General features: G+C 44.3%; 1 protein-coding gene across 29 annotated transcripts in view; it reads left to right on the top strand.

The window, feature by feature from the left end:
* The window catches only part of ttn.1 (titin, tandem duplicate 1), a 159,767-nt gene that overhangs the window by 90,605 nt on the left and 45,139 nt on the right, over window positions 1-24,023 (top strand). For all 29 annotated transcript variants that reach the window (XM_063213114.1, XM_063213120.1, XM_063213116.1 and 26 more), the window contains 48 exons: window positions 80-373; window positions 473-766; window positions 866-1,165; window positions 1,306-1,623; window positions 1,730-1,920; window positions 2,008-2,437; window positions 2,554-2,862; window positions 2,963-3,144; window positions 3,269-3,398; window positions 3,520-3,819; window positions 3,915-4,235; window positions 4,349-4,645; window positions 4,968-5,267; window positions 5,399-5,713; window positions 5,814-5,962; window positions 6,085-6,232; window positions 6,322-6,603; window positions 6,713-7,015; window positions 7,299-7,601; window positions 7,705-7,986; window positions 8,116-8,415; window positions 8,520-8,822; window positions 8,907-9,215; window positions 9,311-9,592; window positions 9,703-10,002; window positions 10,120-10,413; window positions 10,559-13,528; window positions 13,637-13,951; window positions 14,044-14,328; window positions 14,448-14,753; window positions 14,903-15,397; window positions 15,494-15,769; window positions 15,933-16,232; window positions 16,721-17,023; window positions 17,116-17,415; window positions 17,505-17,792; window positions 18,893-19,195; window positions 19,295-19,597; window positions 19,694-19,999; window positions 20,101-20,388; window positions 20,486-20,776; window positions 20,906-21,193; window positions 21,293-21,883; window positions 21,977-22,081; window positions 22,185-22,382; window positions 22,477-22,773; window positions 22,932-23,519; window positions 23,638-23,943. In XM_063213114.1, the coding sequence (XP_063069184.1) occupies window positions 80-373; window positions 473-766; window positions 866-1,165; window positions 1,306-1,623; window positions 1,730-1,920; window positions 2,008-2,437; window positions 2,554-2,862; window positions 2,963-3,144; window positions 3,269-3,398; window positions 3,520-3,819; window positions 3,915-4,235; window positions 4,349-4,645; window positions 4,968-5,267; window positions 5,399-5,713; window positions 5,814-5,962; window positions 6,085-6,232; window positions 6,322-6,603; window positions 6,713-7,015; window positions 7,299-7,601; window positions 7,705-7,986; window positions 8,116-8,415; window positions 8,520-8,822; window positions 8,907-9,215; window positions 9,311-9,592; window positions 9,703-10,002; window positions 10,120-10,413; window positions 10,559-13,528; window positions 13,637-13,951; window positions 14,044-14,328; window positions 14,448-14,753; window positions 14,903-15,397; window positions 15,494-15,769; window positions 15,933-16,232; window positions 16,721-17,023; window positions 17,116-17,415; window positions 17,505-17,792; window positions 18,893-19,195; window positions 19,295-19,597; window positions 19,694-19,999; window positions 20,101-20,388; window positions 20,486-20,776; window positions 20,906-21,193; window positions 21,293-21,883; window positions 21,977-22,081; window positions 22,185-22,382; window positions 22,477-22,773; window positions 22,932-23,519; window positions 23,638-23,943 (16,938 nt within the window). The remainder of the gene's footprint in view (window positions 1-79; window positions 374-472; window positions 767-865; window positions 1,166-1,305; window positions 1,624-1,729; window positions 1,921-2,007; window positions 2,438-2,553; window positions 2,863-2,962; window positions 3,145-3,268; window positions 3,399-3,519; window positions 3,820-3,914; window positions 4,236-4,348; window positions 4,646-4,967; window positions 5,268-5,398; window positions 5,714-5,813; window positions 5,963-6,084; window positions 6,233-6,321; window positions 6,604-6,712; window positions 7,016-7,298; window positions 7,602-7,704; window positions 7,987-8,115; window positions 8,416-8,519; window positions 8,823-8,906; window positions 9,216-9,310; window positions 9,593-9,702; window positions 10,003-10,119; window positions 10,414-10,558; window positions 13,529-13,636; window positions 13,952-14,043; window positions 14,329-14,447; window positions 14,754-14,902; window positions 15,398-15,493; window positions 15,770-15,932; window positions 16,233-16,720; window positions 17,024-17,115; window positions 17,416-17,504; window positions 17,793-18,892; window positions 19,196-19,294; window positions 19,598-19,693; window positions 20,000-20,100; window positions 20,389-20,485; window positions 20,777-20,905; window positions 21,194-21,292; window positions 21,884-21,976; window positions 22,082-22,184; window positions 22,383-22,476; window positions 22,774-22,931; window positions 23,520-23,637; window positions 23,944-24,023) is intronic.

Below are 24,023 nucleotides of genomic sequence, written 5' to 3'. Positions count from 1 at the left end.
GCATCGACCATCTTCATGTCCCTTTGATAAATACTTTCTCATGCTCAGACTCATCACTCAATTGTTTTGAACATTGCAGTGGCTCCAGTGGTTGACTTCGATATTGCTGTGAGGAATGGCGTCATCATCAAGGCTGGTGAGAGCCTGAGGCTGCCAGCAACTGTTAAGGGTAGACCTCAGCCAGAGATCACATGGACCAAGGATGACAAGGAACCCGATAAGGAACGCGTTGTCATTGAGACTGAGGGAAAGAATATCCTGAGCAGTGTTGTTTTCATCAAGCATGCTGTGAGAACGGACTATGGCACCTACCAGATCACTGGAAAGAACGCTAGCGGATCCAAGTCTGCATCTCTTAAAGTGGATGTTATGGGTATGATCTGATCTCATTTGTGATGATTACAAAACTGAAATTTTGTGACGTATTCATTTTCTGTATGTTCATCATACCAATTTTCTCTTTTCCATTCAGATGTACCTGGACCTGTTGTTGATCTTAAGACAACTCAAGTTAACAAGAGGGTTATTTCCTTGGCATGGTCCGATCCAATCGACAACGGCGGTAGCGATATCATGGGATACGTTGTGGAGAGAAAGGATGCCAACATGCACATATATAGACAGCCCTTGGAGGTAGCTGCTTGCAAATGTGACATTGTTGGTCTTCTCTCTGGAGACGAATACAAGTTCCAAGTTACAGCAAGAAACAAGTATGGCCTTGGAGCACCAGTTGAACTGGGTCCTATTCTTGCTGCTGATCCACTGGGTAAAGGACGAAATTCATTATTAAAACATTCGCAAAAGGTTGTCTTACCATTGCATGATTAAGCACATACTATAACCATGGCTCAATATTGTTCTTCAGGTGTACCCTCTGCCCCAGAGAAACTGCACTTTACTGAGAGAAGCAAGACAACCATTACTCTGGCCTGGGAGCCTCCTCGCACTGATGGAGGTAGTCCCCTCCTGGGCTACCTTGTTGAGAAGATGAGGTCTGACTCTGATGAATTCGACCCTGCCCATCGTTCAATCTGCAAGGACTGCACCATTACCCTAGAGAATCTGAATGAGAATGCCACATTCCAGTTCCGTGTCAAGGCTGTAAATGAGGTTGGAGAGGGTGAGCCCTCAAGGCCCATCACTGCCGCCATCAAGGACGATGAGGGTGAGTTCATCCCTTTAACGTTACATGTTTGAAAGAGTTTGCTGGTGACACATTAGACAACAGTTTTCAATATAAGTTCTTCAGAAGAAGAGGATATACATTTACTAGTAATGACTTATGTATGTCTGTGTTTTCACCAGTTGCCCCAACTGTCACATGGCTCAAGTATTTCAAGAGAGATTCCATCACTGTCAGGGTGGGAGCAGCAATTGAGATCCCAGCTGAAATTGTGGGTCTGCCACTGCCAACCTTTGAATGGTCCAAGGATGGAGTCGTTTTCCCTGCGAAGGACAAGCTCCCAGAAGAAATTACAATTGAAGATGAAGAAGTTAACAGAACAACAATCCGCACCAAAATTAGCATCCCTAAGACTGTCAGAGCAGATCATGGTGCGTTCACATTGACAGCAAGAAACTGCCACGGAAAAGCTGAACCCAAAATCAAAGTGGAGGTCTTGGGTAAGACTTTTATTTGTATATTTAAAACTAAGTCATTAAATAAGTCATTGTAATTTGTTCTGTTTCCTTTGTTGTAGTATTATGTCTTTTTCTTTTTCCTCCGCAGATCGCCCTGCACCACCAAGGGATATTGTTATTTCTGACATTAAATCTGAATCCTGCTACCTCACCTGGAGTGCTCCAGATGACAATGGTGGAAGTGATATCGTGAACTACATAATTGAAAGGAGAGATGCCAGTAAGAAGAAGACTGAGTGGGAGCAGCTGACTTCCTGCGTTGTTGACAGGAGATTCGGAGTAAGTTTTGGACAATTTTTCTTTCACAGTGGAAAATATATGCCAAGTCATATGGTCCTCTAATATACCACTTCTGTCCCCTTTTAGGTGTACAAGATGAATCCCTATGGTACCTACCAATTTAGAATCATGGCTGAGAACAAATTTGGAATCAGTGATGGCTGTGAATCTGACAAGGTCGAGCTTAAGGATCCATTCGGCCTTCCTGGACCTCCTAGGAACCCCAAGATTATTGCAGCCACTGCTACAACCATGACCCTTACCTGGAATCCTCCTACAGATAATGGTGGATCTACCATTCAGGGCTACTGGCTAGAGAAGAGAGAGAGGGGCGCTGTGTACTGGGGTCGTGTGAACAGAGCTCCCGTCACAAAGCCAGCTGTTAAGGGACTGCAGCACACTATCCTCAAACTTAATGAAGGTTCAGAGTACCAGTTCCGTGTGATGGCTGTCAATGCTGCTGGTGTTGGACCCCCCAGTGAGGCATCTGACAGCAGAATCGCCCAAGATGCTAAGCGTAAGAACCTTAGCTATACTTTTTTTGTATGTGTGTCTAATATTTCTCATCCCAAGCACAGATAATTGGTTGTTATATTAAGTGCCACTTGAACACAAATTCTTGTTCATTTACAGAGCCCCCTGGTCCACCTGGTGCACCAGAGGTCGAGGACAAGACAAAGAACAGCGTTACTCTCACCTGGAACCCACCAGACAAAGATGGCGGAAGTCCCGTCAAGGGATACATTGTTGAATACCAGGAGGAGGGTGACCTGGAGTGGAAGAGAGCCAATCAGCCAGACAAGCTGATTCCACTGCCTAGGTTCACAGTTCCAGATCTGAAGGAGAATAGGAAGTGTCGCTTCAGAGTCATTGCAGTGAATGGTGCAGGCGAATCAGAGCCAAGTCAAAGAAGCGCTGAAACCATGGTGCAGGATATCCTGTGTATGTCTCTTACTGAGTGTAATCACATTTACGGAGAAATTATGCTACTGTCATTATGTGTGCATAATAACTACTTAATGATTGTTTTTTGTCCTTTTAGTGGAGCCTACTATTACAGTGAATGTCGACGTACAAGAGCTTGTGTCCCTCCGTGCTGGTGAAACCGGCATCAAAATTCCAGCCACTATCAATGGACGCCCCCAGCCTAAGTGGACATGGACATATGAGGGTGCTTCTGAGACTGAGCAGAAGAATGCACATACACTTCCAGTGGATGCAGAGGTAAACAGACACCTAGGTTATCTCTCTACAGCAACAGACCGGTAATCTATGGCATTCTCTTCAGTTGATTAGCGTACAGTGCCATACCAAATAATAATGTTACTTAATGCACTTGCGTTCACAGGCTTATGATGGTGAAAACACATCAGTCATAATTATCCCAGAGAGTAAACAGGTACATACAGGACGGTACATCATCTCCGCTGAAAATGCTGCTGGACATAAGAATGTGAAGGTCCGCGTGGCTGTCCTCGGTAAGTACAGACAGTTTACATTTCTGATGTAATCTATGTGATGTGTATGTATGTTTTAAAGTACTGTATGTGATCATATTCAAATGTTTTAAGATAACTGTTGATCCTCTTCTTTTGACAGATCTGCCAGGCATAATCAGAGATCTTAAGATAACTGATATCACCCGTGGGACATGCAAGCTGTCCTGGAAACCACCAGAGAATGACGGAGGAGACAGAATCAAGAGCTACTGGATTGAGAGGAAAACCGTGGATGGCAAAGCCTGGACCAAGGTCAACACAGCATGTACCAGCCAGTCTTGTGTTGTTCAAGATCTCAGCAATAGACAAGACTACCTGTTCAGAATTAAGGCAGAGAACCGTATTGGTTTCGGACCATTCTATGAGACCCCTGAAAGCACCAAAGCCAGGGATCCAATTCGTAAGTAGCACTTCTGATTCAGAATAACACTGTTAGAATAACATTTTCACAGGGGTGTCTTTTAAAAAATAAGTTGTACTCACTACTGTCTACAGATCCTCCTGATCCTCCCACAAGGGTTAAAATAAGAGAGGTGCACAAAGGCACAGTCCTACTGACCTGGAAGCCACCCAGAAACGATGGAGGTGCACCTGTCACTCACTACAGTGTCGAAAAGCTCTGGTGGGATACATGTGATACGGACCCGTCAGGAGCCTGGAGACAAGTCAACAGGCGTGACATTGAAGAACTTACATTCAGAGTTGAAGATCTTGTGGATGGCGGAGAGTATGAGTTCCGTATCAAGGCTTGGAACGAAGTTGGAGCTAGCAGACCATCCTCCACTGCAGGGCCCATCATTGTTAAAGACCAGACAAGTTTGTATACCCCAACACCTAAAATTTGCGTCAACATGATTTGTGTCAAAACACATGTAAACAATCCCATTGTTGTCTGTGTTGACATTTCTCTCTTCCATCTTCTATTTCAGAGGCACCATCCATTATCCTTGAAGAATTTCTTGAGGTTGAACAAGGAAATGACGTTAGCATTGTGGCTAAAATCAGAGGGTGTCCTTTCCCCACCCTTACTTGGTTCAAGGCTCCAGCTCACAAATCCGATGCTAAGGTTGAGGTGGAGTATGATGAGCACGTCAACAAGATTGTGACAGACGAAAGCTGTACCCTTCTTATCCAGAAAGGCAAGAGGGAAGACACTGGACTGTACACCATTGTAGCCACTAACAGTATGGGCAAGGCCTCCAAAGAGATGAGACTCAATGTCCTTGGTAAGTCTTCCCTAAAACTCTTCATGTTTTGTTTTAAAGTGTAAGCTGAAAGTTTAAAAAATGTCATAGAGCACCATGACGGTTGAAAATGTTAACAAATTGCTTCTTTTTAACTGTCTGAGCTTTTTGGAGACTCTTCAATTATGTTACAACCCTCCTTGTACAATTTTCTTTTGCTACTGCCCTATTGAGTGATCTCCCCCCTTTTTTTCTTCTACTCCCTTATCTTGACAGTTTTTTTTTGTTTTTGTTTTTTTTGTTCTTGTGTTTTCTAAAAATCGAATAAAAGGTTAATCACAAAAAAACAATTGCTGTTTTTTAGGACGTCCCGGGGTCCCATCTGCACCCATCAAATTTGAGGATGTCAAGGCTGAACAGATCACCCTGTCTTGGCTGCCTCCAAAAGATGATGGTGGCTCAAAGATCACCAACTATGTGATTGAGAGGCGCGTATCAAATCGCCAGACGTGGATCCCTGTCACCAGTGAGCCCAAGGAGCGCATCTGGACTGTGGAGGGGCTAATGGAGGGACATGAATACATTTTCCGTGTCCGGGCACAGAACAAATATGGAGTTGGTGACCCACTGGACAGTGAACCAGAAAAAGCAAGAAATATTTCCTGTAAGTATTAGCAAAGATGACTGGCAAACCGAACTTTGTAGTCATCTGATGGCTACATACTGCAGTACAGTACTGTTAGTCATAACTCCCAATGATGCTAATGTGTTTTTGTTGTTGTTTCCCTTCATAAGTGCCCCCTGGGCAGTGTGAGAAGCCAACCCTATCAAGTGTTGGAATGGACTCAATGACAGTGAACTGGGAGGAGCCAGAGTCTGATGGAGGCTCCCCTATCACAGGCTACTGGCTTGAGCGCAAGGAGACCACCTCTAAGCGCTGGGTCAGAGTCACTCGTGATCCCATCAAACCGATGCCTCTTGGTATTTCGCACACTGTGACTGATCTCATTGAGGGATCTGAGTACCTCTTCCGTGTGACAGCCATTAATGCGGCTGGAATGGGACCAGCAAGTGTTCCTACTGACCCGACCTTTGCTCGTGATCCTGTTGGTAGGTTTCTCTACTGTAGTACACTGTAAGTGCAAGTAAATGTGTTGAAGAGTATTTAAGCTTCGGATTAATTCACTTTCATTTGTAATTTCCTTCCCAGCTCCTCCTGGTCCTCCAACCCCCAAGGTTGTTGACTGGACCAAATCTACTGTGGACTTGGAATGGATTCCACCTCTGAAGGATGGTGGATCAAAGATCCTGGGTTACTGGGTTGAGTACAAAGAGGATGGAACTGAGGCATGGGTGAAGGTACTAGTTTTCTACAATTGTTTTTTTTCTACACTAGCTGCAGTTTTCATTTGTGCTTCATGTTACCTATATTGACGTGATTGCTACATATTTTGCATTAATGATTCTCTTTTCATTACAAGGCCAAAGAAAAGGAAGTGAGAGGAACTAGATTTGTTATCACTGGACTGAAGGAAGCCACTTACAAATTCAGAGTTGTGGCATTTAACATTGCCGGACTTGGAGAGCCTGGCGAGATTCCTGAGGCCCTGGCTCTTAAGGACAGGACAAGTATGTACATAGTGTAACAATGGTGCATAAAGCACAATGACAAATAACTTTCAACCGTCATATCACTAATGATGTATTTCACCCAACAGTTGCTCCTGGACTCGAACTTGACTTATCAGTGAAGGAGAGAATGGTTGTTCATGCGGGAGGTGTCATCCGTATCTTGGCCTATGTCACTGGTCAGCCTCCACCCACAGTAACATGGAACAGGAATGATGGTGCTCTGCCAGTGGAAGCCGTTGTTGAGACCACTTCCATCAGCTCCTCCCTGGTAATCAAACCATGTGAAAGGAAGCACCAGGGCACCTACTCCATCACGGTGCAAAATGAAGGTGGTGAGGTGAAGAGAGCCATCCTGGTTGATGTTCTGGGTGAGTAACTTTAAAGTATATCTGTGTTACATGTACAAATCTGTCAGCAACAAATCGTATATGTATATCTCATTGTACATTTTATTAAATGCTTGCTTTGTATCCCCAGATGTCCCTGGCCTGGTTGGTATTCCATTCACAGCTGATAATCTCACAGCTGACTCATGCAAGCTGAACTGGGGATTCCCAGAGAATGATGGTGGCTCTGCCATCACCAACTATGTGATTGAGAAACGTGAAGCTGAGCGCAAGGCTTGGACCAGCGTCTCTTATTCCCTTGCCAGACACAGTGCTGTGGCTAATAACCTGATCTGCGGAAAGGCCTACTTCTTCCGAGTTGCTGCTGAAAATGCTATTGGAGTTGGTCCATTTGCTGAAACTACTAGTGAAATAATTGTCAAGGAACCAATAAGTAAGTCTGTGATAATGTAGTTAGTCCTGTAATAAAAAAACATTATCATATAGTTAGAATATCATACACATTTGATGGCTCCAAACCTGGGGTGCATTTCTCGAAACCAAAGTTGCTACATTAGTACATTATTACTACATTCAATGCATTTTCCCATTGGAAAAGCTAACAGGCTAACAACTTCTCTTTTGAGAAATGCACCCCAGCTGAATTGGAATATTTTAGAATTTTGGTATATGGAATTCTCTCTGATCATCTTTATATTTATTCACTTTTCAAACAGCTGTTCCAGACCGCCCAGAGGACCTTCAAGTGACAGCCGTCACCAAAGATCACATCAGTGTCACTTGGTGTCCACCACAGAATGACGGTGGTTCTGAAGTTATTTCCTACATCTTGGAGGTCCGAATGATTGGCAAAGACAAGTTCGTCAGACTAACCAAAGAGAAACTATTGGACCGAAGGTACACATATGATGGCCTACGGGAGGGTGACACATATGAATTCCGTGTCAGCGCAGTGAATGAAGTTGGTGCTGGCAAACCATCATTCAGCTCTAAAGCAGTCACATGCAAGGATGAACTTGGTAAGACTGTCTTCCTTTACTTCTTCCTAAATCAAAATTTTCCAGGGTATATGTAGCATCGAAGTACTAACACTACTGGTTGTGTTTTGTTGTGATTTTTTAGAGCCCCCAACCATTGAGCTTGATTTCCGCGATAAGATTATCATCCGCGTTGGTGAGAGCTTTGCTCTTCAGGGTCGTTACACTGGAAAGCCTGCTCCATCTGTCACCTGGACGAGAGATGACGAGGAGCTGAAGGCTGATGATCATGTCAAATTTAAGAATACTCTGACCACCATGTGCCTTGGTCTCATGAAGGCTAAGCGTGAACACAGTGGCAGGTACTGTGTGACTGTGGAGAACTGCACCGGAGCCCGTAAAGGCGTTTGCAATGTCACCGTTGTTGGTAAGTGGTCAAACAATTATTGCAGTTGGTATTTACTTGGCATTTTCTCCAAGATAGTGTCATGGAAAAAATGTTTATTTTGTGCCATTTCCATGTAATTCAACTTCAAATTCAATTACTTCTTTACAGACCGCCCATTGCCTCCAGTGGGTCCAGTCATCTTTGATGAGGTTCACAGGGACCATATGGTCATCTCATGGAAGCCTCCTCTTGATGATGGTGGCTCTGAAATTTCCAACTATGTTGTTGAGAAGAGAGACACCAACAGAGACATGTGGACTACAGTTACATCTGCCACAACAAAGACCTTCTGCAAAATCCCCAAACTGGAGGAGGGACGTGAATACATCCTGAGAATCTCTGCTGAAAACATGTACGGCATCAGTGACCCACTTGAGTCTGAGGAGATGAGAGCCAAAGACCGTTACAGTGCGTAATAAATTGATTAACTCTTTGAATGGAATTATACTATTGAACAAAATGTATTTTAGCTAATCATGACAGATTTTGACACATCCCTGCCATCTTTTTAGGAGTGCCTGAGGCACCTGACGTACCCATTTTAAGGGAAGTGTACCATGACTCAGTCCTGGTACTTTGGTCCAGGCCACGTGATGGTGGAAAACCTATTACCAGGTACATCCTTGAGAAGAAGGAGCCATCTGCAAAGAGATGGAGTCGTGCCACAAAGGAGCTTATCTATCCAAACACCCAGTTCAGGATAATGGATCTTATTGAGGGCTGCCAGTATGAATTCCGTGTCACAGCTGAGAATGAGATTGGCATCGGTGACCCAAGTCCACCAACCCAGCCAATTCTGGCTAAAGATCCAGTTGGTATGTATGTTTAAAAAAATGTTGTATTTTAACTGCAGTGATAGACAGTGAGCCATTCTAAAATGACACAATATTTTTTAATAGTCCTTCCAAGTCCTCCAGTCCTGCCAGAGGCTATTGACAAGACCAAGGATACAGTGAGTCTGAGATGGCGTGTGCCTCGTCATGATGGCAAAGGCAAACTCCTTGGTTACCTTGTGGAATATCAGAAGCCTGGTGCTGTTGAATGGGTAAAGGCCAACGAGAAACCTGAAGACTGCCCGGACACAAACTATGTTGTGCAAAATCTTGTTGATGGAGAAGAATACAGATTCAGGATCATGTCTGTGAATGTAGCTGGAGCCTCCGAGCCTGCACTCATCAAACAAGATGTTAAAGTCCACGACAGACTTGGTTAGTTAATCCTTGATATGTCTTTGAAATTAGTTATGAAACATTGTAGTATGTCACAGATTAATACAACCAGCATATTCCTTTTGCCTCCACAGAGGAACCAGAGTTGTATCTGGATGGCAACATGTCTCGTGACCATCTTGCCATGGTGGGCACTGACATCTTGCTCAGTGCTGTAGTCAAGGGCATGCCTGTTCCAACCATTACATGGAAGAAGAATGGCGAGGATCTCCCAGCCAAGTGCATTGTTGGAACCACAGAAAGTGGAACCAAGTGTGAAATCCCCAAGTGTGTCCGTGCTGACAGTGGTGACTACAGCATCACTGTGGAAAATGCAGCCGGCAAGAAGACTGCCACTTGCACTGTCCTCACTCTGAGTATGTATAAATATATTCTTAAAGCACAGGCTACTGTATGTGATGTGTTGTGTTGTGCGTAGTGTTGAGTAACCAACGTCAACAATATTTCTTATTTCTCCGTCACACAGAAATACCTGATCCTCCTACCAACCTGACAATTTCTGAGGTCACAAGCGAGTCTGCCTATCTTCAGTGGAAGGCTCCAGAGGACACTGGTGGAGCAGTGATCGCTCACTATGTCGTCCAAAAGAAGGATGTTGCATCTGACTCATGGGTCCCTGTCAATGCCTCCTGCAAGAAACTTAGCCTCATGGCCTTGTATCTGATGGAGGGCATTCAGTATTTGTTCAGGGTCGCTGCTGAGAACCAGTTTGGCAGAAGTGCATTTGTTGAAACCAAGCAACCTATCAAGGCTCTTGATCCTCTGTGTGAGTATAATACAAATTATGTGATGAATCTGCACTGTCTACTGTATTATTTAACAACATTGTAACATTGCAATAACTGTATGTTACTTGTGATCATCCTCAAACAACCATTTGTAGATCCACCTGGTCCACCCAAGAACTTGCATCATACTGATGTTGACAAGACTGAGGTTTGGCTTCAGTGGGAGTGGCCTGAGCGCACTGGTGGAAGCGAGGTCACAGGTTTTATTGTTGAACACCAAGAGGACGGCAAGACTGACTGGGTTCCCTTCAAGACAGTTAGTGATGCAAAGAGCCACGTGACTGGTTTGGAAGAGGGCAAGACCTACAGATTCAGAGTCATGGCAAAGAATGCCATTGGCATTAGCCAACCAGACACCAGTGTTCCGGTAACCTGTCAAGAAAAACTTGGTAAGATACAACATACAAAAACTATTTATACCATTATGTTATCCATATCAGTCATGTGTCATAAAGCACAATTTGTGTTTGTTACATACTTTTCTAACTTAGTATCTCACCTGACTATGTTGTGTTTGTGTTTGACCTTTTTCAGTGCCACCTGCAATTGAAATTGATGTGAAGCTTATTGAGGGTCTCGTGGTCAAAGCAGGCAGCACACTTGTCTTCCCAGCAGTCATGAAAGGAATCCCAACTCCCACCGCCAAGTGGACAAGTGATGGAAATGAACTGAAGACTGAGGGAAAATACATAGTTGACACTGCGTTAGCAACAACTGTTCTTAGCATTACTGACACTGTCCGTACAGATAGTGGAGAGTACATTCTCAATGTATCAAATCCAGCAGGAAGTAAATCAGTTGCTGTGCATGCAACCGTACTTGACGTTCCTGGTCCACCCATAGGCCCAATTTCAATCCTTGAGGTTACTCCTGACCATATGGTCATCAGTTGGCGTGCACCAAAAGACGATGGAGGAACTCCTTTGACGAGCTACGTCGTTGAGAAGAAGGATGTCAAGAAGCCATGGGAACCATGGTCAGTTGTCAGCTCTGGAAGCATGGCCCTGAAAGCCAAGGTTCCTCGCCTTGAGAAGGGCCGCGAGTACATTGTGCGCATTCGTGCAGAGAACAGGATTGGCATTGGTGCTGGACTGGAAAGCCCACCAACAATAGCCAAACACATGTTTGACCCTCCGAGTGCTCCAGGCCAACCAACTTGCTCTGACATCACTGAGAATGCTGTGACATTGACCTGGGAAGCACCTGACTCTGATGGCGGCAGCCCAATCAGTGGCTACGTTGTTGAGCGCAGGGAACTCACAGGTAAATGGATCAGAGTCAACAAGACCCCTGTTCTGGATCTGAGGTACAGAACATCTGGCCTCTTTGAAGGCAACAGCTATGAGTTCAGAGTCTTTGCTGAGAACGTTGCTGGGGTGAGCGGGCCTTCCCTCCCATCTGATACCATGAAGGCTAAAAGACCTCTCGGTCGCCCTGGCCCTCCCACAAACCCCAAACTCAAAGATTGGAGCAAGTCATATGCTGACCTCGTCTGGACCAAACCCTCAAGAGATGGTGGCAGCCCAGTCCTGGGATACATTGTTGAGATTCAGAAAACAAGCAGTGCTCAGTGGGACAGAGTCAACAAAGACTTGATTCCCATATGCGCATTCAGATGCCCAGGTCTTGCTGAGGGCATGGAGTACAAGTTCCGCATCAGAGCAGCGAACAAGATTGGAGAAGGTGAACCAAGAGAGCTTTCTCAGGCGTTGATTGCCAAGGATATCCTTGTGCCTCCTGAGGTTGTTGTTGATGTGTCTTGCCGTGACAATTTGACTGTCAGAGCTGGACAGATTATCAGCCTGGTTACCCGTGTTAAGGGTAGACCTGACCCAGACATAATCTGGACAAGGGATGCAAAGGTAATTGGCATTGGAGAGAAGCGCATTGACATTAACACCAGCCTACCCTTGGCAGAGTTAGTCATTACAGATGCTGTCAGAGGAGATTATGGCAAATATGCCATCCAAGCTAAGAACAGCAGTGGCAATGCACAGGCCACTATTATCGTCAATGTGCTAGACGCTCCTACAGCATGTCAGAACATTAAAGTCGCATACATCACTAGAACTTCCTGTATGGTGTCTTGGGAGAACCCAGAAGACAATGGAGGCACTGAAATCACACATTACATAATTGAGTCTCGCCAGCCTTCCCAGAGAAACTGGGGCTTGGTCTCAAATGACTGCACAAAACGTCTTATGAAGGCTCCTCTCACAGAAGGCTGCGAGTACTTCTTCAGAGTCAGAGCTGTAAATAAGATCGGTGCTGGACCACCAACTGAGACTAAAAATCCAGTCCTTGCCAAAGATCCTGTTGACAGGCCAGGTCCACCAGAAAACCTGCAGGTTGCAGAAGTTGGTAAAACATTTGCGTTCCTCAAATGGAAGAAGCCAGATAATGATGGTGGCAGCAAAAACCTTGGATACCATGTGGAAAAGAAGCCCAAAGATTCAGATGCTTGGGACAGAGCGCACAGAGGTGCCATCAAGGACACATTCTTCATGGCTGATAGGTGCGTTGAAAATATCATATATGAATTCAGAGTTCAAACTAAGAACGAGGCAGGTGAGAGTGACTGGGTGTATACTCCAGAAACACTCATCAAAGAAATTATTGTTGAACCAAGCGTGAAGCTGAAGGTCGATGGTGCCCTCAGTGTTAAAGCCGGTGACTCTATTGCTATTGAGGCTGAAGTCAAGGGAACGCCAGCCCCTGACAGCAGGTGGACCAAGGAGGACTCCACTATTGATTTGCACAGGAGCCCCAGGATTCAAATTGAAGGCGGAGCTAACTTCTCCAATTTCCTTCTTACAAACTCAAGACGTACTGACACTGGAAAGTTTGTCATCACTGCTACTAATTCGGGTGGCTCTGCAAGTGCCACTGCAGTATTGAATGTTCTTGACAAGCCTGGCGAGGTCAGAGACCTCAAGGTGTCTGGAATTTCTGTGGATAGATGCACATTGACTTGGGATGTTCCAGAGGATGACGGTGGTTGTGAGATTTACAATTACATTGTTGAGAAGTGTGATACACAGAGGACCGTTTGGTCTGTCTATTCATCCGCTGTTATCACCAACTCTGCTAAAGTCACTCGTCTCAATGAAGGAAGTGAGTACATTTTCAGAGTGCGTGCAGAAAACAAAATGGGAGCAGGTCCTGCAGTTGCAACTGATCCCATTATTGCAAGGACACAGTTCAACAGGCCTGGCGCACCAGATGCACCAGAGGTGAGCAAAATAACGAAGAATGAGATGACAGTTACGTGGTGCGCTCCAAAGGATGATGGCGGCAAACCAATCACGGGATACATCCTGGAGAGGAGGGAACAACATACCGTGCGATGGGTACCAGTTGCAAAAGATACAACTGCATTGTCAGTGACTGCTGGCAACCTGTTGCCCCTCCACGAGTACCAGTTCAGAGTCAAGGCCATAAATGAAATTGGAGTTGGCAATGCAAGCAAACCATCCAGATCTCTTGTTGCAAGGGATGCTCTTGGTATGTATATCAGTCATGAGCTCTAGCTTCTTATCTGTAATGCATACATTAACGTACATTATCTGTAAAGCGTACATTACACTGAAATGATGTTTTTGTTCTTTGCAGGTCCCCCTGGCCCTGTTGGTAACTTGAAGGTGACAGACAGCACACAATCATCCATTTCACTTGGATGGTCCAAGCCCACTGATGATGGTGGAGCACCCATTATTGGCTATGTAGTTGAAACGAGAGTGAGGGGTGCCAAGAAGGATGAAGGCTGGAGGAGGTGCAATGTTGCTGCCCAGTTGATTGTGACTGAATTCACAGTGTCGAGCCTGGATGCCAGGCTTCAATATGAATTCCGTGTCTCCTGCCAGAACCAGATTGGTTTGGGTCCAGCTACCAATCTTGAGGGAGCGGTTGTCCCCAAGGAAATTCTTGGTACGTTTTTTTAATCTATTTCTTGTTATTTACAGTAGATGGTCCAAAATGTATTAAAATGTTTTAAACACTTTTTTAATATCCGCTCACAGAAACTCCCGAGATTGACTTGGATGCTGATCTGAAGAAGGGCCTGACTATCAGAGCTGGATGCCCGATCAGACTTGTGGCCACAGTCAGAGGCAGACCTCCGCCTACAGTCTTGTGGAGGAGGATGGGTATTGACAATGTTGCCAGAAAAGGTCGCGTGGATATCATTGACTCCATGACATTCCTTGTTATCTCTGAAACTAATAGAGATGACACAGGAAAGTACTCACTGAAAGTAAGCAGTGCTGCTGGAGAGAAGGCTTTGTTCGTGAATGTCAAAGTCCTGGGTAAGAAAATTTGACTTTGCAATAAATAACATCATATACATATGTATAACATAATGTGCATTTACTATTAACTGCAATTAAATTTCATCTTTAAATTGTACTTGTGTTCCTTATCATAGATACCCCTGGACCTGTTTTGGATATTGAGGGCACAGATGTCACAATTAATTCTGTTAAGCTTAAATGGGATCCTCCCGAAAATGATGGCGGCAGTGAAGTGTTGCATTACATTGTGGAGAAGCGTCCTATTGATAAGAAGACCTGGGCTATGGTTAACAGCAATGTGGACAGAGAGAAGGCAAGCCTGAAGGTTGGCAACCTCTCACCAGGCACAGAGTATTACTTCAGAGTGACAGCTGTCAATGAGTATGGACCTGGTGTCCCAAAAATATCTGCACAGTCCTACCTGGCATCCAATCCAGTCAGTAAGTATTACCCAGAACCACGTAACCACAGTCCACAATTCCCCTGTAATATACGAACAGAATACTAAATGTGCAAAAAATGCCTATGCCAATCACTGTTATAATATAATCCCCCATAACTATAACATCTTTATCCTTATTTTCTCAAGGCAAGCCAGACCCACCAGAGAAGATTGACGTTCTGGAAGTTACCAAAAACAGTGCAACTATTGGTTGGGTGAAGCCAATGTGCGATGGAGGGGCAAAGATCGACGGGTATGTGATTGAGTACCTGGAGGTTAAACCACCAAGAAAGCCTAAACCGGCTGAGGGCGAAGCCCCTGCTGCCCCTGAAGGTGAAGCTGAAGCTAAAGATCAAGCAGAGGGAGCACCAGCTGAGGGTGAGGCAGCTCCAGCCCCTGAGCCAGCACCGGAGGCTGCACCATCTGCATCAGAACCGGAGGCTGAAGAAGAGGAAGAAGATGAGGACGGCAAGCCAAAGGAGTTGCCTTGGATGGCGTACACCACTGTCAAGACCCTCAGCATCAATGTGTCTGGGCTTAAGCTGGGCAAGTTCTACAGGTTCCGTGTTGCTGCCAGAAACATCATGGGTTGCAGTCTCCCAACAGAGACAAGAGAGGCATATGAGGTCAAGGAACTAAAGAGTAAGTTCTCTTGGTTTTTTGCTTTAAATACGTGTGACATTAAGTGTATGCTGTATTTGGAAAATTAAATATGTGTTTTCCTCTGGATTTGTTCAGTGGAGCCCAAGATTGTCATGGCTGACAAACTTACTGCCAAGGCTGGAGCCAAACTGAGAGTTGAAGCTGTCGTCTCTGGCAAGCCAGCACCAGAATACAAATGGAGACGTGGGGAGGAGGCCGTTGTGTCATCTAGCCGTCTTGCTGTCCACAAATCTCAGAACGTTTGTGTGCTGATCATCAAGGATGTCTCCCGAACAGACAGTGGAGAGTACACCCTTGTTGCAGAAAACAGCTGTGCCAAAGTGGAACAAACCGTCAAAATAGTCATCTTGGGTTAGTAGCCACTATATCCATCTTTAAGATAGGGCTATTTGTAAACTGCTTTTAGTGTGTGTAATATTCTGATAATGAAAATAGTTTGTAATGTGTGCAGCGCTAAGGATTACTTAAAACTTCTTCAATAACATTCAGTCACACATTTATGTTTCTTACTCAGATATTCCTGGACCACCTGAGCCTCCATTTGAGGTCAGTGACATTGATGCTGATGCCTGTACATTGGCCTGGAATGCACCTCTAGAGGATGGTGGAAGCAAAATCACAAACTATGTGGTTGAGAAGTGTGACCTCAGCAGAGGTGACTGGGTTACAGCAGATTCTGGCGTCAACAAGACTGGCTGCAGACTTGGCAAGCTTATCCCTGGCAGGGAGTATGTTTTCCGTGCCCGTGCTGAAAATCGCTTCGGTGTCTCTGATCCTCTTACATCAGACAGAGTGATTGCCAAGTTCCCCTTCAGTAAGTAAATCATTTAAAACTAGAAATGCACTCAGATAGCACAGACCTCCGCCAAGGAAGCTGTTTGTTAAAACATTTGACTATGTTACACCCTATTTTTATTTTAAGTGTTCCTGCCTTCTTTTTGTGGAGTTCTCCCTGTCCCGCAATTCAATTTGCAGTCAAGATTTGTCTAGATTTGTAAGCTAGCAATGGTGAAGAATCTTTTTTTTTTAAATCCTGGTTCCGGATCATCACCAAAATAATCACTTGTATCTTTGGTCATTTCCAACAACTCCACAAAGTTTCAGCCAAATCAGTTCATAAGTTTTTTGAGTTATCCTGCTGGTAAACAAACAGACATACAAACAGACAAATAGGCAAGCAAACAGACAGACAAACCAATGCGACCGAAAACATAACCTCCTTGGCGGAGGCAACAATAACTGTCTGGAAGAAAATATAGGATTTTTCCCCCTGTAAATTGCTGACATGTTTGTCTTTTTTAGGTGTGCCTAGTGAACCTCTGAACTGCCGTATCACCAAAATCAACAAGGATTGTATGTTTGTGGCTTGGGATGTACCAGAGACTGATGGTGGCAGCCCAATTACTGGCTACTACATTGAACGCAAAGAGAGGAACAGCCTGCTTTGGGTTAAGGCTAATGACTCTGTTGTTCGCACAACAGAGTACCCCTGTGCTGGTCTCATTGAAGGCCTAGAATATAACTTCAGGGTGTCTGCTATGAATCGTGCTGGACAAGGCAAACCAAGCAAAAAGTCTGACTTTGTCACGGCCAGAACACCTGTTGGTAAGTGGCGGTTTTAATTTTATTATATCTGTGTTACCAATCATGCCAATATTGGAAACAGCCACTCTAAATACTGTATTTGCTGCTCACAGATTCACCAGGCAAACCAGAACCTCTTGATATCACCAAGAATACTGTTACATTGGTCTGGACCAAGCCAAAGCATGATGGTGGAAGCAAGATTATTGGCTACTATGTTGAAGCCATGAGATTGCCTGGAAAGACCTGGGTGCGCTGCAACACCAGCAGCCAACAGGCACCAAGAGAGGAGTACAGGGTTACAGGACTGGATGAGGATGTCACATACCACTTCAGGGTTACTGCAAAAACAGCTGTGAATATAAGCAGACCATCAGAGATGTCTGAACCCATCCTTGTATCTACTGAGAATGGTAAGAACAACACATTTCTATTGTACTGTGAGTAAGAATGTGACCAAAGTACTCTTCTTTAAATGCTACTCTTTCCCCCCCAATCACAGTACCTCCAAGAATAGAGCTCCAAATTCAGATGAAAAAGATGCAGCCAGTTAAGGCTGGAAGAAATGTCCGTCTTGAAGCCGAAGTCTTTGGTAAACCGCTACCAAAGGTTTCATGGACTAAGGATGGTGAAGCCTTGAAACCAAGCTTGGATCTGAAGCTTACACAGGCACGCAATCTTTTTGGTGTGGAAATGACTTCAGTGAGTAAACTGCAAACGGGAGTGTACGCCATCCTTGCTGAAAATGCAAGTGGTACCAAGACAGAGGAAATCACAGTTACTGTCCTTGGTGAGTGTAATAATTGTGTGTATGTATAAATTAGCCTTTCGCAAAACCCCTACCACAAACGGCCGCCAACCAATCCGAGCTCAGCAACGGAGTATAGAATTTGACGGAGGTCCATCAAAAACTTGCGATTTCAGGGAGACATAAAACGTGTGCCTATGGCACAGTAAAGTCCGACACCATCTGAAGTTGATAGGGACCTCGTTCTTTCACTTTTCCGAAGCCAAAACCTCAAGTGGACTTACAACAGGAATGGATTAAGCCATGCGGAGGGCTATTAGCCCTAGGTGGTCATATTTAAAAGGAGCAGGCTAACTGTGCAATCGTCTTGTTTGCTAATATAGCCCCCTTCCCCCTTGCATTTAGCTGGCAGAAAACGTACCCTAAACAAAAAAATCAATGCATCGCTCAGATTTAAGGACAATATTGTATGACATTATAGCATTGGATTCATGGCAGTATGATTCAATTTTTATTGGGAAACTACTACTTGCGTTGTTAAATAGGCTAAGTCATATGCACCAAATGCACAGCCCAGGGAGCAGCCCCCACCCTCTCTCCTTCACGGTGTGTGTCTGTGTGTATGCGTTGTGTATGACAGCAAAACAAACAAAAAAGTTACACTGAAATGGGGCTGCGCTTTTTCCAAGCTTGTTATGAAGACATGAACTGTCAACTAAAACCATTAGTGAACATAAGAGAGACGCCCAGTGTGACTGCCCAAGTGCAGTGCAGTGCAGTGTGCCCAAAGCCCGTCAAAGGTCTTGGCGGACCCCTGCAATGTCCCAGTTTACACCAAGCACTATAAAAATGGCCTGGTTACAGACATTTACATCGCCATCATCAAGTTGTTGAACTTCAAAGTTGAATATACTGTAGCTTCTAGTAGTCAGCGTGTGCACACAATAAGTGTGCACCCATTGCCTATGAAACGCAGCCAAAACGTGTGCCTGATTCTAAGTTTTTGACGGACGTAGCAACAATAACTAGGGGGGGAGATTTTGCGAAAGGTGAATTATAACAGTACTCCAACACTTGTACTTCTCTGTACACATGTGCATTATGCTGTGCTGCAAGTTACAACATAACCTTGTCATCTGCAGACGTTCCTGGACCACCAGTTTCCGTGAAGTATGACACAGTGGGTGCAGAAAGCATCAAACTGAGCTGGGAACCTCCCAAGGCAGATGGTGGGGCACCTATCACTAACTACATTGTTGATAAGCGTGAAACCAGCAGAGCTGAATGGGCCCAGGTCTCATCTAAAATAGCTGCAACAGTCACTGAATGCACAGCACTGAAACTGATTGAGGGACGTGAGTATCAGTTCCGTGTCCGTGCTGCAAACAGATTTGGGGCTGGAGATCCTATTATCTCAGATCCGGTGGTTGCCAGATATCCATACAGTAAGTTATATTTGCATATACAGCAATTTTGTCTTTGGTATCTGTAATTGGTGATAATTCATGAATCCCTACTGATAAACTTTATTGATGTATCTACAGCTGCTCCAGGACCTTGCGATCCTCCAGTGATCACTAACGTAACAAAAGAAAAGATGACTGTGAGCTGGAAAGAACCTGAAGATGATGGAAGATCTCCTATCACTGGGTTCTTGGTTGAGAGAAAAGAAACCAAACAGATGAACTGGTCGAAACTTAACAGAAAGCCAATCACAGAGCGCACCCTCGAGGTTGGTGGTATCACTGAGGGAGTTGAATATGAGTACAGAGTCATAGCTGTCAACATAGCTGGTCCCGGCAAACCCAGTGAAGCATCTGTTGGTGTCTTGGCAGTAGATCCTATCTGTAAGTACTCAAGCCAATGCACTCACATGGCAGTAAAATATCGAAACGTTATGGTATCAAATGTTAACTTGCTTTTATATATATTTTCCCCTCCAGTCCCCCCTGGTCCTCCTGTTTCACCAGTGGCAACAGACACAACACAGAGCACTATTAGCCTGTCCTGGACAGTCCCAGCAACCGATGGCGGGGCACCAATCTTAGGTTACCTTGTAGAGTGCAAGAGAACAGACATAAAAGACTGGATTAGATGCAATGTCCCCAAGAATCTCCAGGACACCCATTATGTTATCAGCGGACTCTTGACCGGTTCACAGTACCAAGTGCGTGTGACAGCTGTTAACAAAGTCGGTTTCAGTGAGCCAGCAGAGCTCGCAGACAAGCCTATTGTGAAAGATATTTTGGGTATGTATTGTAATACTGTTCTATTAACTTTCACAAAAGTAGACCCTTTGGATTTTATTTCTTTTCAACCAATTATCACACCACTCTTGTTTCCACTACAGTTGCTCCCGAAGCAGTGCTTGATGCAGAGCTGAAGGAGGTACTGGTGCTGAAGGCCGGTTCTGTCATGAAACTTCATGCCACAATCAAGGGCCGCCCCGCTCCTAAAGTTATTTGGGCTAAGATGAACACCAACATAAAGGACAGAGCAGGAATCGTAATCAAGTCAACAGAGACTGACACCATGGTGGTTGTTGAAAAAGTGAACAGATATGATGCAGGCAAATACATTCTGAACCTTGAAAGCACCAGTGGAATGAAGATGTACACAGTTGTTGTGAAGGTTCTAGGTAAGTCCCAAGGTCTATCAGGTAAATGTGGTGTGTGCTGCTCTTGAAATTGTAATGAATACTAAGGAATTCAAGGATATTTCCTTCTCCTTCGCAGACACCCCAGGACCACCTCTTAATCTTATGGTCAAGGAGACCACAAAAGATAGTGCATCCATTCTCTGGGACGAGCCCCTAATTGATGGTGGAAGCCCTGTATTAAGTTACATTATTGAAAAACGTGATGCAGAAAGAAAGGCCTGGTCACTGGTTGCAAGTGAGGTCGACAAGACATCATTCAAAGTGGATGGTTTAGAGGCAGGCAGATCATATAGCTTCAGAGTCAAGGCAGTGAATGAATTGGGTGTTGGAGAAGCATGTGAGACTGCTGATGCTGTGAGAGCCTCTGGTAAGCTACGTTTGCATTTTCACAAATTAATAAAAAATAATAAAAAAATTTGAAAGTTCAATTAAAACAAAGTCAAGTAAGTGTTTGCAATTCTTGGCTAGCGCTAACAAAACAATGTATCTTTTTCAGAACAACCTGGAGCAGTTCTGGACTTTAAGACTATTTTAGTAACAAGAGATTCATGCACTCTTACTTGGAAGAAGCCAATGAGTGATGGAGGCAGTCGCATTATTGCATACGTTGTTGAGGTTCTCAATGGTGAGGACAAATGGAAGGAGCTCATGAGGTCAAAGAATATGCAGTACAGTGGCAAAGACCTTATTGAGGGCAAAGAGTACAAGTTCAGAGTTAAGGCTACAAATGATTCCGGAGATGGCCCAGAAAAGGAACTGGAATTTGTGGCAAAGGACACTATTGGTGAGTTTGTAATGGCTAACCTTTGACTCTACACAAACATTAATGGAACTAATAAGCGTATATATAACCTGACCATTCATTTAAAATCTTCTGTTTTAGTTCCACCTACCTGTGACTTGCGCGAGCTGCCCAACCTATGCTATATTGCTAAGGAGGGAAGCATGGTCCGTCTGAAGATCCCCATTATTGGCAAACCTCCCCCAACAGTAAAATGGGTAAAGGGTGAGGATGAAGCTATCACTGACACAGGAAGGGTCAGTGCTGAATCCACATTAGTGAATACCACGCTGCTCATCCGTGACTGTCAGAGAAGTGATGCCTCCAAGTACACTATCACTCTGAGAAACAGCTTTGGATCAAAAGAGTCAACCATTTTCATCAGAGTGGTAGGCAAACCAGGGGTTCCAGGTGGACCTATTAAGTTCAAAGAGGTCACAGCTGATGGTGCGACTTTGAAGTGGATTGCACCCAAGGATGATGGTGGCTCTCCAATCACTAACTACATCCTGGAAAAGAGAGATTCTGTCACAAACATGTGGGTTACTGTTGCCTCAAATATTGACGAGCCCATGTTCAGAGTGACTGGACTTCATGAGGGAACTGAATACATCTTCAGAGTGAGCGCAGAAAACAAGCTTGGAGTTAGTGAGGGTCTTAAGTCGGACCCATTAGTGGCCAAGCATCCATTCAGTAAGTAGTTTGAAATAATAGTGACGTATCCCTGTATTATGAAAACACATAACATGTTTGTCAAATATTTAACATATGATGCTTCTTCTCTAGATGTTCCTGATGCACCACCTCCTCCTCAGGTCATGGCTATGCGTCATGATTGTGCTTACCTGGCTTGGTCTGATCCTAGAAAGACTGGTGGCTCTCCCATCACTGGTATGTTTTTGTCACAATGGCGGCACTTTAAATATGAAATTCAGGTGACGCATTTGTCAAGCAATGTTTTATATTAACTTCCAAAAACCTAATGTCATCTTAGGCTACCATATTGAATTCAAGGAGAGAAACAGCATGTTATGGAAGAGAGCCAACCAATCCGAGATAAAAATGAGAGATTTCAAGGTGACCGGCTTCACAGAGGGTCTGGAGTATGAATTCCGCGTAATGGCCTGTAATCTGGCTGGAACTGGCCGACCTAGTGCACCAACCGAACCAATGGTTGCCTTGGATCCAATCGGTACGTTAAGACATTGTAGATGTTTTAGTTTTGTTTAAGATATCAATTTATATGTTAACATTGTTAACACTATTATGTTGCTTTTGGTGTCTAGATCCTCCTGGTAAACCTGACGTCATCAGCATTTCTAGGAGTACTGTTACACTTCAGTGGACTGAGCCAGAGTCCGATGGTGGACACAGACTCACTGGGTACATTGTTGAGAGACGGGACCTGCCTTCCAAAGTGTGGGTGAAGGCCAATACTATGAATGTAGTTGACACTGCATACACTGTTAAAGAGTTGCAAGAGGGATGCAAGTATGAATTCAGAATACGCGCAAAGAACTCTGCAGGAGCAATCAGCCCACCATCTGAGCAAACAGACACCATCGTGTGTTCAGATGAATATGGTAATTGAATCAACTATCTCTGTCTATATATACATGTATACAAGTTCATATATATGAGTTTGTGTGTTTGAATTAATATTACTTTACATACACAATGTTGTTTTTCATTTCACTTCACATCACATCTGTAATGTTGCCATGTTTTTATTTATTAACAGCTTCACCAACCATCATCATTGACTCTACTATGTTGGAAGGGCTTACTGTGAAGGCTGGTGACACCATTGTAATAACTGCCACAAGTATCCAGGGCAAACCCACTCCAACCTCTTCTTGGTCTAAAGGAGGAAAGGTCTTCAAGCTGTCTGATATATGCCAGATTGAGTCTACTAAAACATCATCTACTCTCTCCCTTAAATATGCAAGCAGAAGTGACTCTGGGGAGTACACCATAGCTGCAAGCAATGCATTTGGTGTTAAGGAGGAGAATGTTAAGGTAACGGTATTGGATGTTCCTGGACCCCCTGGACCTGTCAAAGACAGTGGAGTTTCCTCAGAGAAAGTCACCTTAACCTGGACTGCACCAACAGAAGATGGTGGATCTGCAATTAAGTATTACAACATAGAAAAGAGGGAAACAAGCCGTCTCCTCTGGACCATTCTGGCAGAAAATGTCCTTGAAACTCATTATGTTGCCACAAAACTCGTCCAAGGCAATGAATACATCTTCCGTGTCAAAGCTGTGAATCAAACCGGTGCTGGAGACCCCTCACACTCTGGGCCTGTTAAGATCGTTGATGCCTTTGGTGAGCAATCCATAGACTCATGACAGTTATATACAACACAATACTCATTTGAAATAACAATACACCACAGTTTGGTATTTTACAATCACAGTGTACTAATGTTGAACTTTTTTTCTAGGTCCTCCTGGTCCACCTTTGAAGCCAGAAATTGAAAGTGTGAGTGGAACTGATGTAACAATTAACTGGAAGAGACCAGCTAATGATGGCGGAAGTGATATCATAGGCTACCTTGTGGAGAAGAAAGAAAAGAAGGGTGCTCGTTGGATCAGGGCAACTAAGGCTAAGACTGTAACTGACCTTACTCTTGAAATTCAAGGCCTGGCCGAGGAAGTTGAATATGAATTCCGTGTCACAGCTGAGAATCAGGCCGGCCTTGGAGAGCCAAGTGAACCCTCTGTACCTGTTATGACCAAGGGTGTTTGTGGTAAGATTTTTTTAAAGTAGTTATCATAGGAGTAACATTTATCTTGCTTGTCCATAACCATTTGTCTTTCAGTACATATC

Source organism: Engraulis encrasicolus, chromosome 13, assembly GCF_034702125.1.
Source record: "Engraulis encrasicolus isolate BLACKSEA-1 chromosome 13, IST_EnEncr_1.0, whole genome shotgun sequence".
NCBI classification, from domain to species: Eukaryota; Metazoa; Chordata; class Actinopteri; order Clupeiformes; family Engraulidae; genus Engraulis; species Engraulis encrasicolus.
Note: the sequence above shows the minus strand (reverse complement) of the source record. Positions and strands in the feature narration are given on the sequence as shown.